Raw genomic sequence first — 15,593 nt, forward strand, 5'->3', positions numbered from 1 at the left:
AAACCTCCTTAGAGAGATATATATATATATATATATATATATATATATATATATATATATATATATATATATATATATATATATATATATATTTTTATTTATTTATTTTTTTTTTTTGCTTTTGGTTATATTTAAAAATTTGGTAACACTTTATTTGAAGGAGGTGAATAAGACTGTCATGACACTGTCATAAACATGACATAACACCTGTCATGAACATGAATAAGTCTTCATGAATATTTATGACTGTTGTCATAAAGCGTCATTCGGTAAATTATGAAACTTTTAATACAAAGTTGACATTATTCAAAATGTCTTTGTTATGACAACTTGACATTAACCAAGAAATCATTACTGACATAAATTTGTTATAAAAGTATTATTGATTGCACTTTAAAAATTAGGTAACTTTATGTTATTAAAGGTAAAGTTTAAACAGTTCCCCACCAGAGCGCCCTCTGGTGGGGAACTGTGAGGACTGAACCCCACACAGACTCATCACCCTGACTCCTAACCAAAACATGACATAAAATTAAAACTGAACATAAAAATCACAGTAAAACTTGAATATAAAACAATACATATATCCACTGTATGACAAATGAATGGGAAAAAAAGCTGCTGAAACTCATCTGGATTTATGTGAAGAAGTAACTGTAGTGTTTATATTATGAATTAACAGGTTTTGTGAAAAGTATATTTCAGTACCACTCACCACACCATGGCTTGCTTACTGACTGAACTATAGAAGAACCTGTGATGTTCACAGGTTTATCAGTCAGGATGTTTGTGATGAAAACTCAAAGATGAGACAAGCAAAAGGCACCAAGCAGGCTGAGCAAAGTGAAGAAAATCTTTACTGCACAGACGTGAAAAAGTCATAAAGTCAGAAGTAGAGGACTAGCACCGGGAGTTAAACAGGAGAATATGCTGCAGAAAATTGTTAGAATGGTCAGATTGTGTTCAGCAGACCTGTTTGATCAGAGCAGACGTGTTTTTATGATTCTGAAAGATTGTTAGATCAGCCAAGTCCAAACATGGTTTTATTTTTACTCAACAGAAAACCTCTGTTGAGTAAAATCCAGACTCCACATCATTTACATTAGTCCAAGCCTATAGATGAGTTTTGGAGTGAATGTGAATTGAACCAAAACTGTAGACAATCCTCTAACTTAGCAGCCTGGGTACAGAACTAAAATACATCGTCTATGACTGATGAATATATAATTTATTAAATGTTACAACATTTTCTGTTAAATTTTCAGTTTTGCAAAGGTGACAAATGTTGGTGTTCACCTCACTGGAGGTCAGTCTAACTGTGACCTTTTCCTCATCTACTCAAAGCTCAGTGTTTATGGTCCCATGATGTCATCCTCAGTTTTTTACTTTCCTGCATCATGAAAAGAATACATTCCAAAGTTTTTAATAGATGTAGGTTAAAATGTAATCCTCCGTGAGATCCAGGAAAGTTTACAATTTGGGTTTGAAATGAGGTAAAATAAGTGGCTTAAAACGTGAAATCCCTCAAATACAGTGATTAGTTTTAGATTATGGGACATAATCTCCTGTTTGGTCAGGAAGCGGCTCAGCCTGTGTGTTCCGCTGTGTCAGAATGTACTGGAATTCTGATGTTTGTCTGGTCGTGTCACTGAAATGGAGGAAACAGGAGACTGACCTCAGATTTCTGGAACAAAGAAATGAAAAATGGAATTTGAAAGTCATTCTAAGAGCTGGAGTCTGTTGCCCAAGGAGGGAGCAGCAGTGTGAAAAGAAAAAAAAAAACCGGTAGGGGGAGGGATCCGGAGTGGGACGGGCAACAACACACACATCTGGAAAACATTGAGGAGAAAGAGAGAGAGAGAGAAAGAGTGGAAGAAGGTGGGAGGGACAAAGTTGTAAGTCTGTAAGAAGAAAGGCATTAAACATACTGTGAACCTTCTAGCATCTAATTATGTTTAAATTCCAAGTCTGCAGAAAAATAGGTTAACTAGTAAAAACAGGCAGACTGTGTTTACCCAGGAAGGAGGAAAAGAGGAGCAAGAAAAGCTGACTGAGGCGCCTGGCCGGTTCAGAAACCAGATCCAGGACGTTTGTCAAGCTAACAAAGCGTCAAAGAGTTCGGCTTTAAGAGGAGAGGGACAAGAAGCAAGAGAAGACAAAGTCATCTTCAGGTAAAGACGAACTCCAGGTTCCACTTTACAAATAAAAATACTTCTACACTAAGGATTTTGAATAGCTACTTTATTATGTAATAACATGGTTTATTAACATGTACTGTTTCATCTTTGCTTCTTACATTAATTAATGAGATCTGAGTCCCGATCAAGTCAAACACTGAATGTTCGGTCTAATATTGGGGGCTTCCACAGCCTGGACCCCTGAGGGCGGGTGAGGGCCTCTGCTGGGGTCTCTGACCAACACAGCAGCTGGTGGTCAGGTGGAGGCCGAGGTGGGGTCACCACGCAGACACTCTGTCACAGTGATTAGAACCTCTGAGCTTTAGAGTTGTTGTTGTAGAGTTCCTGAAGCTGGATGGTAATGACCACATGGAGGTCAGGAGTTCTTGTTTTGCAGCTCAACATAAAATGACTTTGATAAGCAGACAATTATATGAGGTTGTATGATAATTTGTTGTAATGATAAAATCTCAACCAGGATTATAGTGCCTTGCAAAAGTATTCACACCCATTCTTCACCTTGCAACCACAAATGTAAAGCATTCTGTTGATATTTTAAATGTAAGATATAACTGTGACATGGAAAGAAAATGATACACTGTTTGCCATTTGGTTAAAAAAAAAACAACAATGGTGCATATGTGTCTTAACCCCACTTCATCTCAAGCTCACACTTTGAAGAACCACAGTTGGCTGCAAATAAATCCAGTGGATCCAGAAACCTCTACCGGATTTGCACAGATTTAATTATTTGCTAGTAAGATCAAACCTGAAAGGAGAGCATCTGTTAGTGTCTGACTTTGACTGGACCGCTGTAACCCATGAGCAAGCCTTGATCTAAATGGTTCCACTGCATCTGGAGGTTTAGGGAGCTGCACCTCCGACAGCTTTGCTTCCAGGATTGTCCTGTCTCTATCTCACTCTGACCAACAGCATCCCACAACATGATGCTGCCAACACCATGCTTCATTGTGGGAAGGATGCCTTCAGAGTGAAGTGCAGGGTTAGATTTCCTACTGTCTCCTATGAAGGACTTGTGGACTGTCCAAACTGGACATCTTTTAACAATTGATTGGTTCGTGTAACTGTTCCATAATCAATAGATTTTAGAAGGCGTTACATGGGCTCCTGTCAGCATATTTGTGCTCCAATTGCACTGAGAAATGTTGACTCTTATACTTTTCACTCACATGATTTTGCTTGGACCTAATTGTACATGAAGGCTTTCATTCATTCTGCTTCGTGAATTTTATTACAAGAAACTTTCAGATTGTGTGACTTACACTACTGCTTTCAGAAGATTCCTGCTCCTACCTCAGCTTTTGATTTCTGCTGCTCAGAGTCACAATGTGCCTCTCAGCCATTTCATTGATTACGGATCACCTGTCCAGTCAGTCCAGATGGATGTTTGTGTCCTGGTAGGTCAGCAGCTGGTCCATCCTGTCTCCATGTCCAGATGAAGGACTGGTCAGGCTCTGGACTGTTGCTGTAGAACCTAACTCTGCTCCTGTCAATTGATTTTATTTTACTGTTGTAGCTTTTCATTGATTTTATGTGTTTTGTATGGAAAGCACCTATTATTATTATTATTATTATTATTATTACTATATAAGTTATGTTTCAGTAATGGTTCAATAATGCTGTCTAGCAAACCTCAGAGGCCAGAGAATAAATTAAAAACCGGTGAGCTGTGCCTATAGTCAGGTGAAGACAGAAAGTGAATACGTTGGAGTTTATTTTGTGCATCAGAAGAAACAGAACTGAATACTGAAATCTCAACTCACTTTTCAGACTCCTATTTCCCCCACAAAAAAGGGAAAACCATGGTTTAACATGATAGAAAATAAAATGCTCAAATGACGTTTAAAAGAAGGTTTGGATTAAGACACCAGCTGAAAGTTGGCTCTGTTGTATTTCTCAGGTCAGGAATACCGCAGTCAGTTTTCATGGTTCTGTTTGGAATCATAGCTACTTATCACTGCTGCCATTTTGAATTTTCCTGTTCATGACTCAGATTTGACTCCTCAAGGATATGCTATGCTTCATCAGCTATGCTACAGTTATAGTGTGCAGCTCCAACCCCTGACCCTAAGGGTTTTTAAAGTAAAGGGCTTTACTTTGTGGAGAAATGATCAGAGGAAGATGCTGTAAGTGCGAGAAGACATGGGAAATGCCTTCAGCAGTATAATTAGGGCTATTGAGCTGGGGAGGGAGCTTCCTTCCTGTCAGCAGTTAGACTTCCTGTGTAGGGTGGCTGGAAGGACAATTCAGATTGGGCTTGGAGTGGAAACGTGCTTATGCACACAAACACCTAATTACATATATTTATACTCAGTGATTAAAGTTTAATGATGATTTTAAAATGTGTGTTTTCTATTAAAACATGCTCTGCTCATGGATAAATGTGAGGAGTTTAAAAAGACTTGTTCAACATAAAATGAGTGAACATGAACTCAAAAGAAAACCTTCTCTATAATATAAGATATATTCTGTTCCAAAATGTATTTTGTGATTTCAGGCTATTATAATAATCAAAAAGATAACTGTTTTTTTTTTTGTTTGTTTTTTTCTAAATTGGAAAACAAGAGTTGTTACCACTCAAGACACATACGTCAGTGTTTTCAGCTGTGATCATCCATTCAGTGAAAGAAAATCATGAGGGATTTTAAATCTTTCCACAGCCTGGAAAGGCTGTTGATCATAAGATCAACAAGTTCAATCATATCCAACTTCCCTTCCTTCACTGAGCTCAGTTCAATTCATTCAATTCAACAAAATACATTACAGTCACATTTACATTCAAACCCAAATACAGAAAAAAATCAAGTTATTGAGTTAATCCAGCGATTCCATTTAAAGAACAATGTCTGAGTAAAGCAGCAGCCAATCCTGCTGCTTTGACGGTTGCATTTCCCATGTGAGTCTGGAAGCAAAGTGAACGCATTCCCTAAAGGAGAGACATTGTGTGTTATTATTCATCTTGATATATTTTTTTATCTTAATTATCATCCTGACTCTACAAATGATTTATTTAAAATTATGCAGAAACAGAAGTGCATGTACCCTGCAGTGAAGCTGTTGGTCTTAGCTGTGATCTGTCCGTCTGTCTTGCAGGATGTCTGTGTCTCAGCGGTGCCTCTGCTGCGTTAAATACTTGATGTTTGTCTTCAATCTTATCTTCTGGGTCAGTATTTTCACCAATCAGTCACAAGCTGCTGATCTTATTTTCATATGTTCTAATTTTCTAAGCAAAATTGTAAAAAAAAATAAGTAAATAATAAAACACTATCAATAATAACAGTGCCACCTCTCTGAAATACAGGATAATTAGTAATTTCTGTTTCCTTTGGTGTTGATCCTGCTTTGACTTTACCCTTTGACCTTTGACCTTTGCCTTTAAGCTGGGAGGATGTGGCTTGTTCGGCGTCGGGATCTGGCTGTCCTTCACGCAGGCAGAGTTTTCCTCTCTGCCCTTGTCCTTCCCATCACTCTCAGCTGCCAATCTGCTGCTGGTTGCTGGTGGCATCACCATGGTAACAGGATTCCTGGGTTGCCTCGGGGCTCTAAAGGAGCAGCGCTGTCTTTTGTGCACTGTAAGAATACTACATAAAAAAAAATAAAAAATAACTTTAAAAAATGTTTTTTCTGGGAAGATTTTGAGCATTTACATAACTATGGCGGTACTATAGAGAAAGAGAACACCGTGCTGTAAAGGACGGCTTTAAATTCAGAGTCTAACCTTTGACCCAAACGCGCTCTTCTCTGTTTTGCAGTTCTTTGTGATCCTGTTGATTCTGGTCCTGACAGAGATTACCGTGGTTCTGGTTTTATACTACCTCCATGACCAGGTGAGCCTCCAATCTACATCAAGAGAGCAAAAACAAACCCAAACAGGAGAAGAAAATATGTCTGCTCAGGTTTCATGACAAAGTTTAAGGGGTGGGAATACTGGTGGAAGGTCCTGCATGTCGTCACATGTTGTCCTTGTGTAAGTGAAGCTACAGCTGTTCTGCTAATCTAACTCCCAGTTCTATCAGTGAGTTAACTGATCAGGAATATTAACATAATGTAACAGTAACATGAGGAAGCTGAGGCGTGAGTCAAACTGGTGAATTATTGTCTCAATAAGTATGTATTCTTCTGTCTTTTCTCAGGTGGAGTCACATGCCAAGGGGGACTTAAAGAACGGCATGAAGAAATATAATTCAGAACAAGAACTTAAAAAATCCTGGGACAACGTGCAGAAGATGGTACGCATGAACTCTCCCATGATTCTCTCAGACCTACGCCCCTGCTACGCTTTTCAGAATATCAGATATCAGACATAGCTCTCCAACTTTAACGCTTTAAAAAATGTAATGAAAAATAAGCAGAACCCCCCTGCCAAACAGAAGTTATGTAAAGTTGCAGAGAGGACTCATGCTCTTCTCTGTGTGCAGTTCAAATGCTGTGGTGTCAACAACTCCACAGACTGGCATGAAGTGCTGAACGGAACGCTGCCCTCATCCTGCTGCCCCGGCGCTGACAGAGACCAGTGCATTGGATGGAGTGAGGTTGGTCTGTGGCTCAGTTCTGTCAGGAACATTTGGAGCATCAAACATTTCCCAAACACATGTCTGGGTTGGTTCTCTGTCATGGAAGCTAAATGTGCTCCAGATGCATGAATTTGTTTGTGCCCCACAAGTATTTGCTGACAGTAACCACACAGGAAAACCCTTTTGCTGAGACTACACTTATTTACTGTTGAACTAGGATTGCCTACATTTCACTAGAGCCCAAAGTGAGGTGGGGGTCGCTGGAGGGGGTGGAGGGTGACTGGGGAGAGTCAGTGACAATAAAGTGGGAGGAACAGATTTAAGGCAGAAAAGACTCTCATTTCACACAGGAGAGGAAATAAAAGTCGGCCGCAGTTTGGCTACACCTATATTTAAAGCTGCAGTATGTAACTTGTATAAAAAACAGGTTTTTTACATATTTATTCGAACTGTCACCATTTGTGACAGTATGGTATGAGACAGATAATCTGTGAAAAGATTGATCTCCTCCATCTCCTCCCTGTGCTACTATTGCCGTCTGAAGGAATGCACAAACCAAAAACAACCAATCAGAGTCAGGAGGAGGGTCTTAGAGCTGGCAATCACCCCATGTACTAGCGAGGAACTCAGTCTTTTCACAGATTGTCACGATGTCCTGATAAAATCAACAAATATGTAACAAAAAAAAAAAAAAAATTCCCCTCTCACCCTCCGTGGGTGGTCTCTTTCATCCTCTGAGCTCGGGTCCTCTACCAGAGGCCTGGGAGCTTGAGGGTTCTGCGCAGTATCTTGGCTGTGCCTAGAACTGCACATTTCTGGACTGAGATGTCTGATGTTGTTCCTGGGATCTGTTTTAGCCACTACTCCAGTATGGGGGTGACTGCCCCGAGGGCCCCGATGACCACAGGCACCACTGTGGTCTTCACCTTCCAGGCCTTCTCCAGTTCCTCTCTGAGGCCCTGGTATTTCTCCAGTTTCTCGTGCTCCTTTTTCCTGATGTTGTGGTCACTTGGTATTGCTACATCCACCACGTAATGTAATGGGCGAGAGACAAATGGGCGAGAGACAAATATATATATATATATATATATATATATATATATATATAAGAGTTACATACTACAACTTTAAAGTGAGATGTTCACAAATTCACCACATGTAGAGACGAGGAATCTCCTGGTGAACTGAGACCCTGGTCACAAGCAGCGCTGAACCTTTCTGTGGTCTACATATCAGGTAGGCTTCATGCAGCAGTGATTAGACTAGAATGTTTTCCTGTTTAGGAAAATGATCAAAGATGCACATGAACCTTTTGCTGTTTGGGGAACGCATTATTACCATTCCACCCAGAAAAACTGCTCTGAATTTGAAAAGCAGTTTCTAAGACCAGTTCCTCTTGTTCATGCATGTGCTGATGTCAGTCTTCTACCTCTGATCCACTCGTTTTATCTGCTGTGTCAGCCTCCTCCACATGTTCTGTGTGAATGTTTGCAACAGGGGTGCTTTGCGAAGGCCAAAAACTGGCTGAGTGGCAACATCAGGCCTGTCCTGGTGTTTGGAGTGTGCATCGGTGTTGTACAGGTACTTTATCTCTATGTCCTCATCATTTGAACAACTCAGTTGAAATTAACAACTGTTCAGATGCAGCGCTGCTCTCTGACCATGTGACTCATCCTCTCAACAGATTTTGGCCCTGGTGTTCTCCATGCAGATGTACTGCCAAATTCTCTACGCTGAGAAGAACCTGGACTAACAGCAGCCTGGGTCTGGCTCACATGGGCCTGAGCTGAATCGTCTAAAAGGAGGAACTCCAGCAGCTGCAGGGGGCGCTGTGCTGCTGAAGGAGGAGAAATGGATGGATTTGAAATGCTCTAAGGTGACAGGGTCCCAGTAATTCCAATGCAACTTTTTTTCTGTTAATGTGTGTGTTTGTGACATATTAAGGACGTACGTTGCTTCAAAAATCACTTTGTCGTGTTTAACTTCATTCAATTGAACACATATATTGGTATGTAACTTTATGTTTTCCAGCAAATAAAACAATATAAGAATTTAATTAGTTATCATGATTAATTGTATACATTATCATTTTCAAAATGCTGCCTAATAGTTACCTTTGATTGCCGTTTTACATTCTTTTTCCTGTGTGTAAATTCCACTAAATTAAGTTTCTGACATTATGGCACTGTGGATGCAGCTTTATGCTGGTGTAGTTCATCATCCAGTTTGTATAATGCAGATTCATAGAGCAGCTGGAGGGAAAACCCACTTCCTTTTAAATCTTCTGCTGATTCTGTGGTGTTTGGTGCAGCCTCAGCTGGCTCATCCTCCTGATCCTGTGCTGTACTTAAGAACTGCATTACTGAACAGAAGGAGTTGTCTAAGTGTTGATTTTATCTGTGGAAATGTGACAGAAAAACCCCACTGCAGTCTTCCATTTGAGCAACAGTTCAACTCTCCAGTTAGAATCAAAAACAGGCAAAAATAAAGTTATCTCATGAGTATTTAGGTATAGACTGGTTAATGTTTAATTCATCACAAATAGCTGAACTACAATATCATTGTGCAGTGTGATCTGATTCTTTACAGGTTGAGCAACACTCAATCTCACACTACAAGCTGTTTGTGTAAGGTTCAAACTGAAATAGGATGATTGTAAGTTTTGTATCTGTTCACATTGTATCGGCCAGACTCCAGAAGTTACAGTATATTCCTGACTAATAAAACAAGATTAAGATTATTTAGCACAAAATGACCTTTTCATTTCAATGAAGTGATACTGAGTTTGTTAATTAAAAGCAAATCAGTCTGAGCAACTTGTGAACATTTGGTTTCTTATGTTGTGCAACTAGAATCAGTCTGTCTGAATGACATAATGTATAAGAAGAATTTGTCTTCAGATGTTTAAATTGACGGACAAGGGAATGTTTTTTATAGAAATTACTTTTTTGTTGTAGAAATTGTTTCTGTATGATTTATTTCTTGATGTTTGAGTATAAAAAGTCAAAGAACCTGGAAACAATTATTATGAATGGAGTAAAAGCTGTTATATCATCATCATAAAGTAAAACCTATACAACTGTTTCTGTCCATTATTAAAAATCAAGTCTTTCTACACTCCCTTGCTACTTTATTAGGTACACCTATTCACAGAACTCAAGCAACAAATCACATAGCAACAACTCCATGTGGCAAAGATGACTTGCGGAAGAATAAACTTAGCAAAAAAAATGAGGAAGAAAAGCTGTTCCAGTGACTTTGAACTGTTGATACCAAAGAAACATTTTGACCAGTTTCAGAAACAGTTCATCATTTTCTCACATCCTCATTTCTCTGCCTCTCCTGCCACCAGGAAACAGGAGAATCAATACCAACTGCAACAGTTCTGAAGGCAAAAAGATGTTCAACCCAAGACAAGCGAGGTAGACCTAGAAGTGGTAATAAGTCATAACATATTACCTGTAAAATGTTAGCAGGTAATATATTATGACTTTATTAAGATATATTGAATATATTACCAGATAAGATTTTCCACCATAAGCCTCTCTTTTGATAAGAAAATTACAGATTTTTAAATTAATCCCATGAAATTTTATTTCCTCTCCACAGTTTAGTTTTTTTGCAGCAGGGCTGCTGGACGGTTCCTCTGGTGTTTTTCTATTTTTCCATTTCTAGCTTGAGGAGCAAAGCAACGTGATACATTTGGCTGGCAGCCAATCAGAAAGGCGGCCATGGTAAACATTGTTTTTCTGAATTTCCCCTCCGTGGGACAATAAGGGCTATTTCTATCTTGATCTCCATCCATCCATCCATCTATTTTCTTTACACCCTTGTCCCTTAGTGGGGTCAGGAGGTGCTGGTGCCTATCTCCAGCTAACGTTCCGGGCAAGAGGCGGGGTCACCCTGGACAGGTCGCCAGTCTGTCGCAGGGCAACACTATCTTGATCTCCATCATCAATAAGTTGTCAGGGCACTCTTGTAAAAGAGATCTTTGACTTTGAGGAGTTTTATCCAGGTTAAATAAAGACTGAAGAAGTTATTTTAACTTAAATTTTATAACAATGATTTAAAAACAGATTACATTTGGATTCCTTTTTTCCTCATGTTCCCACCAACATTCTCAGGCTCCACTAGCGCCCCCTTGCGGCCGTGGCCCCCACTTTGAAAAACACTGCTTTACACCACTGCATCAGACTCATTTGGTGATGTGGGTGCAGCTGCTCTGCCAAAGAAATCCATTCCATGAAGCTTACAGACGGTTTGCTGCTCTGAAGCTTCTGACTGTCAGTATCAGCTGATTCCACTGAAGTTCCCAATCACTTCCACTAGATGGTGATATGTACAATGATTGTTTGTAGATTCATCTATTTAGATCTACTGTTCTCTTTAGGTCACCAGGTCTCTGCCTGAACCAAACAACAAACAGGGACATCTGAGAATCTAAAACATTTTACAAACTAAAGCTGTGAATAAATACTCCTGTTAGACATTTTCTAGAGGTTGAATTTAACATATCCAAAACATACAGAAAAACTAAGCACAAGAGTCAAGTCATCAATATAATCTTTAGAGTTTAATAAAAGACATATCAGCATTTAGTCAGTTACAGAGGTTGGACATTATCTACAGTACACGATCCTCCACATCAGCAGTTTCACTGGCAATAAATAAATACATAAAACATTTTCTACTATGCCTAATATGACTAAGGTAAACTGCAATAAAAAACAATGATAATTCAACAAACATCACAGTTTCCCTTCTTCATTTAATGCATTACAGAATGTAGGTTGTGTTACGGACGGCTGAGAGGCGCTGAGGCCTCCTGCTGCTGGTTAACCAGAACACAGCAGGCTCAGTGCTGAGCGTAGCAAACACTACAGGAAAATAAACACTTATTCACATTATTTACCATACATTATTATTAAACATAATGTAAACAAAATGTAGTAAAGCATAGACAAGTATAATTTACTTTTTGTTTCATCTATCAATATGATTACATTTGGAAGTAAAAGACATTTCCCCTTCGATTATGACTAAAAGAACTCTTAATGAACAGATTTATTATAAAAAGGTCTTTACAGTAAACATGTTCCACAAATTCCTGATCCAATAACCCTGAATATTTTTGCATTAAGAAATTTTTAGTTTTATTTTTTATTATTTAAAAAAAACGCAAAAATATTTTGATAATAAAGTAGTGATCATATTACAGTACTGACACTTGGAGTATGAACATCACAAGATTAATAACATTGCTTAGAATAAACATATGTACTGTATAAGAGAAGCTATTTAACTCATCTGCTCACCCACAATGAGGAGTCTGTGGCTGTATTTTAACCCATACTGTAAATGTTAACTGATTTTTACGTCTTTAAAAATAATATCAGGTCAGACTTATGAGCTGACCATCAGTGAGTTGCACTTAGGTAAGTAAATATCAGCAATCACTGAATTTTCCCAAACATTTCATGTTTTCAACTTTTTTCCAAAGCCATTTCTGGATAAGCTGTTTATATTCAGAGGTGGGGTTGATCTGAATCACATCATTTTCATTTTTAAATGCATCGATGCAACCAATGGCAGAAAAAGGCTTTGGAATTATTGCACTCTCTAGAATGTTGACATGCTCCTCAATCAGAGCATGTTTAGCATGATCAGCTCTGGCTGGTGAAGAGACAGCTGCAGAGTCCTGAGCCAGTTCCACGGTTACAGTGTGTTAAAACTTACTGTTTCAAAACCACTAAACTTTCCCCTCTAGAGTACTTTACTGCTGCTGCAGTTTTTTCTTCAGCTGTTTTGAGAGAAAAGTTACCCTTCCACCCCTTCAGGCCTGAATGACTGCTCACTTATGTTTGTGTTCCTCTATAAAAAGCTAAACAGCTAAGAGGAAAAATTTTCTGCACAATAATCGCTTGAAATCTACAACTAAATTCATTGGATTCTATTTTTTTTCTGCTTGACCTGACATGCTGATCAACAACTGATCAATGTTATAACTTACATTAGTGCAACTGGAATAGGGTATGCTTGTTAGCAGTACAAGAAATACATGTTACTTTTCTGTTAAAGAAAAAAGACAGATCATTTGATCAATTTTGTTCTTCATCAAATTTGTGTTTAAATACTGAAATACAATGAAACTGGTATTTTTTCTATCATACCGTGAGAATCTCATACCGGTCCTTTTTTTGCACAGATTAAAGTGAGCATCTTGCATGTGGTGCCATTTGTAAAGCTACACAAATAAAAATGAATAATTTGGCTTATGTAACCTGCCATAGGGGGGAAAAAATGGGGACTGATTTTTTAATTAATATTTTTAATACTTCACTATTAATTTATAAATGTAAGAGTTTCAAACAAAATATTTAAGTTAGTTAACAAAATAGTTAATTAGCTAATATAAAAATACACATGTGGAGAACTGGAAGTAGACTACCAAAATAAAAGCTGGGTGTTCAGACCTTGTATAAAACTCCTGCTGGTGAGACTGAATCCTTCAAAGCTGACTCGTCACTGCAATCAATGATGAAGACGAGATGAATCAGTCTCACCAGCATTAGTTTATACAAGGTCTGCAAGACCCCGCTTTTATTTTGGTAGTCCACTTTTCAGTTATCGGCAAGTGAATTTGTGTATTGGCTAAATATTTATCTCTGAGTTAAATATTTAGCTTCAAACTAAATATTTCAAATATTTTTTCAAACTGAATATTTAGCTCTATGCTAAATATTTAAATAACTAACTAAATGTTTAGCTTTGAACTAAATATTTAGCTTGCTAATTAAATATTTAGCTTGAAACTCTGACATTTATAAACGAATGTTGAAATTGTGAAAATATGACTTTCAAAATGAATCAATGTGTTAAATTTTGTGTGTAACTTTAGAAATGGCACCCCATAATCTTTAGCATATTTTCCACAAGCTTTGTCAGTTTAAAATATAACTTAGTAAAGTAGCTTCTCCAGTAGTTCAAGTCTCACTGTGGAACTTCATAATCCAAGAGGTAAAATACAAGCAGTCGATTTGGTTTTTGTTCTTTGTTTTTCCACAACAAAATGGATTTAGCTACTTAGTTTTAGTTTCAAGGATAGCAGGTCCTTGAAAACAAAGGCCAGTAGCAGCAGTGACAATAAGCTGGTCCCTGGTTGAGTGGTTAAATGTAAAACAACAACTGGAAGCACTCTGGTGCAGAAGGAACCAAAGAGACCACGTCTATGTAATGTGACTGGTCAGATTAAACTCTGCTGGTCAGCTCCTCGGACCATTTTAGATGACATCATCCATTTGAGCCATGGTTCATGATAAACACACATTCATGGCATCAATCCCACTCCTCAGTCTTGTCTATATCCAGCACCTTTCCCTGCAGATAAAACACAGCCATGTTTGAGCTGAGAGGAAAATAAACTTGGCTTTATGCTGTCTGGGTTCTACAGGCTCACCTCAGTGGATTAGCACCATCAGAAACTTTTTATTTCAGTAATATGATTCAAAAAGTTAAAGACATATTATACAGATTCAATACATACACAAATACATATATATATATATATATATATATATATATATATATATATATGCATGTAATGCATATATATATGTAATGTAATATGTAATGCATATATATATATATATATGTTTAAAGTTTAAAGTGTATGCATGTAATGCATACACTTTAAACAAACATTTGACTCTCCTCTCACATTTTCACTCACATTTGTAACTCTGCATTGCTGACCACTGTACAATACCATGTATTGCACTGCTGTGAGCTAGATAACTCTCCACAGCAGAGAGGCTTTTAGGTCAAGGTGCGATTAATCGACATTATTTAATATTAGCTTGTTTAACATTTTAGATTAACTGCAAGTGTTAATGTATTACTGTTCATAGACCTAATATATAGCCAATATTTATTCCAATCCAATGCAATATATCCAGTTGCAGTGATACTCCATTTTACTGAGATGCACCTGAATAGGACCACTCACCCATCCTCCATGACTTTTGACCCAGGGGATAAAGTTGTCCATGTAGCGCTCTGCGTAGCCCTCTATCCGCTGCGTTCCTGTGGCCGTCACCATGCGCCGGGACACCTCCATGGAGATGGCTATTCGCTGTAGTGTTGGACTGGTCGACGGTTTCAGTGGGGGGTCTTCAGATACCTGATTCCTGCCGAAGATGTCTAGAACATGCTCAAACGATCTGTATGAAAGACGAGACAGTTTGGAGCGCAGCTCTGGATCCTGCTGGATCTGCCGGGGAAGGTCACAGGTTGACAGCAGTCTGTGTTGTTAGCTTCATCTTTATTGAATTGTACATTAAACTGTCTGTTCATGCTTTCTACATTATAAAAGCCATGTTTAGAAGGCTGAACATACAAATGTTCTACATCATTATTTCCTGTTAAGTTTAATAAAGATTTCTATGGAATTTCTAAAATATTCCAAATTCACTTGTTTTCCAGCTTAACCAAAGAACTTTTAACATTTGATAAACAAATGTATTTTCTACCTTTATGTCACTTATAATGTAATGGGACCTACCTTAGTGTTCATGGCATCTCCTTCTGAACTCAGCAGCTTCACCAGTTGCTGAACCACGACTTCATTATCATACACTGCAGAAATATGGAGACATCAGTTCAGCTCCACAATCAGATCCTACAGCACTGACCTCATGTCTGACAGGAACCAACTAAAAATGGCCGCCTGTTTCCCTCCTCCACTACTCATCTTGACAAAGAACAAATATGTGCATGTTAATATTTCAGGAATAACACAAAATATAGGCCTTATTTGCCAATTTTACTGTCATGTCTTTGTGCAACGACAATAAAATAAGTCTGAGTCTTGTTTGCTTTAGCC

At 38.2% G+C, this 15,593-nt stretch overlaps 2 protein-coding genes across 2 annotated transcripts in view; one reads left to right on the forward strand and one right to left on the reverse strand.

Moving 5' to 3' along the window:
* The first annotated feature begins 1,843 nt into the window (after positions 1-1,843).
* On the forward strand, positions 1,844-9,785 carry tspan4b (tetraspanin 4b). The gene is made up of 8 exons (XM_015059965.1): positions 1,844-2,171; positions 5,292-5,361; positions 5,579-5,770; positions 5,951-6,025; positions 6,332-6,427; positions 6,617-6,730; positions 8,210-8,293; positions 8,397-9,785. The coding sequence occupies exons 2-8, from the start codon at positions 5,293-5,295 to the stop codon at positions 8,463-8,465; spliced, it is 699 nt and encodes a 232-aa protein (XP_014915451.1). The 5' UTR covers positions 1,844-2,171; position 5,292; the 3' UTR covers positions 8,466-9,785.
* A 3,954-nt stretch (positions 9,786-13,739) lies between these two features.
* Positions 13,740-15,593, reverse strand: part of bcl2l12 (BCL2 like 12) — an 11,491-nt gene continuing 9,637 nt past the window's right edge. The window contains exons 6-8 of the mRNA XM_015059948.1: positions 15,273-15,346; positions 14,718-14,981; positions 13,740-14,089 (exon numbers count right to left, since the gene is read on the reverse strand). Coding sequence (XP_014915434.1) covers positions 14,048-14,089; positions 14,718-14,981; positions 15,273-15,346 — 380 coding nt within the window. The 3' untranslated portion in view covers positions 13,740-14,047. The remainder of the gene's footprint in view (positions 14,090-14,717; positions 14,982-15,272; positions 15,347-15,593) is intronic.

The sequence above is a fragment of the Poecilia latipinna genome, unplaced genomic scaffold (assembly GCF_001443285.1).
Source record: "Poecilia latipinna isolate Pla-1442-1.1 unplaced genomic scaffold, P_latipinna-1.0 Scaffold1672, whole genome shotgun sequence".
NCBI lineage: Eukaryota > Metazoa > Chordata > Actinopteri > Cyprinodontiformes > Poeciliidae > Poecilia > Poecilia latipinna.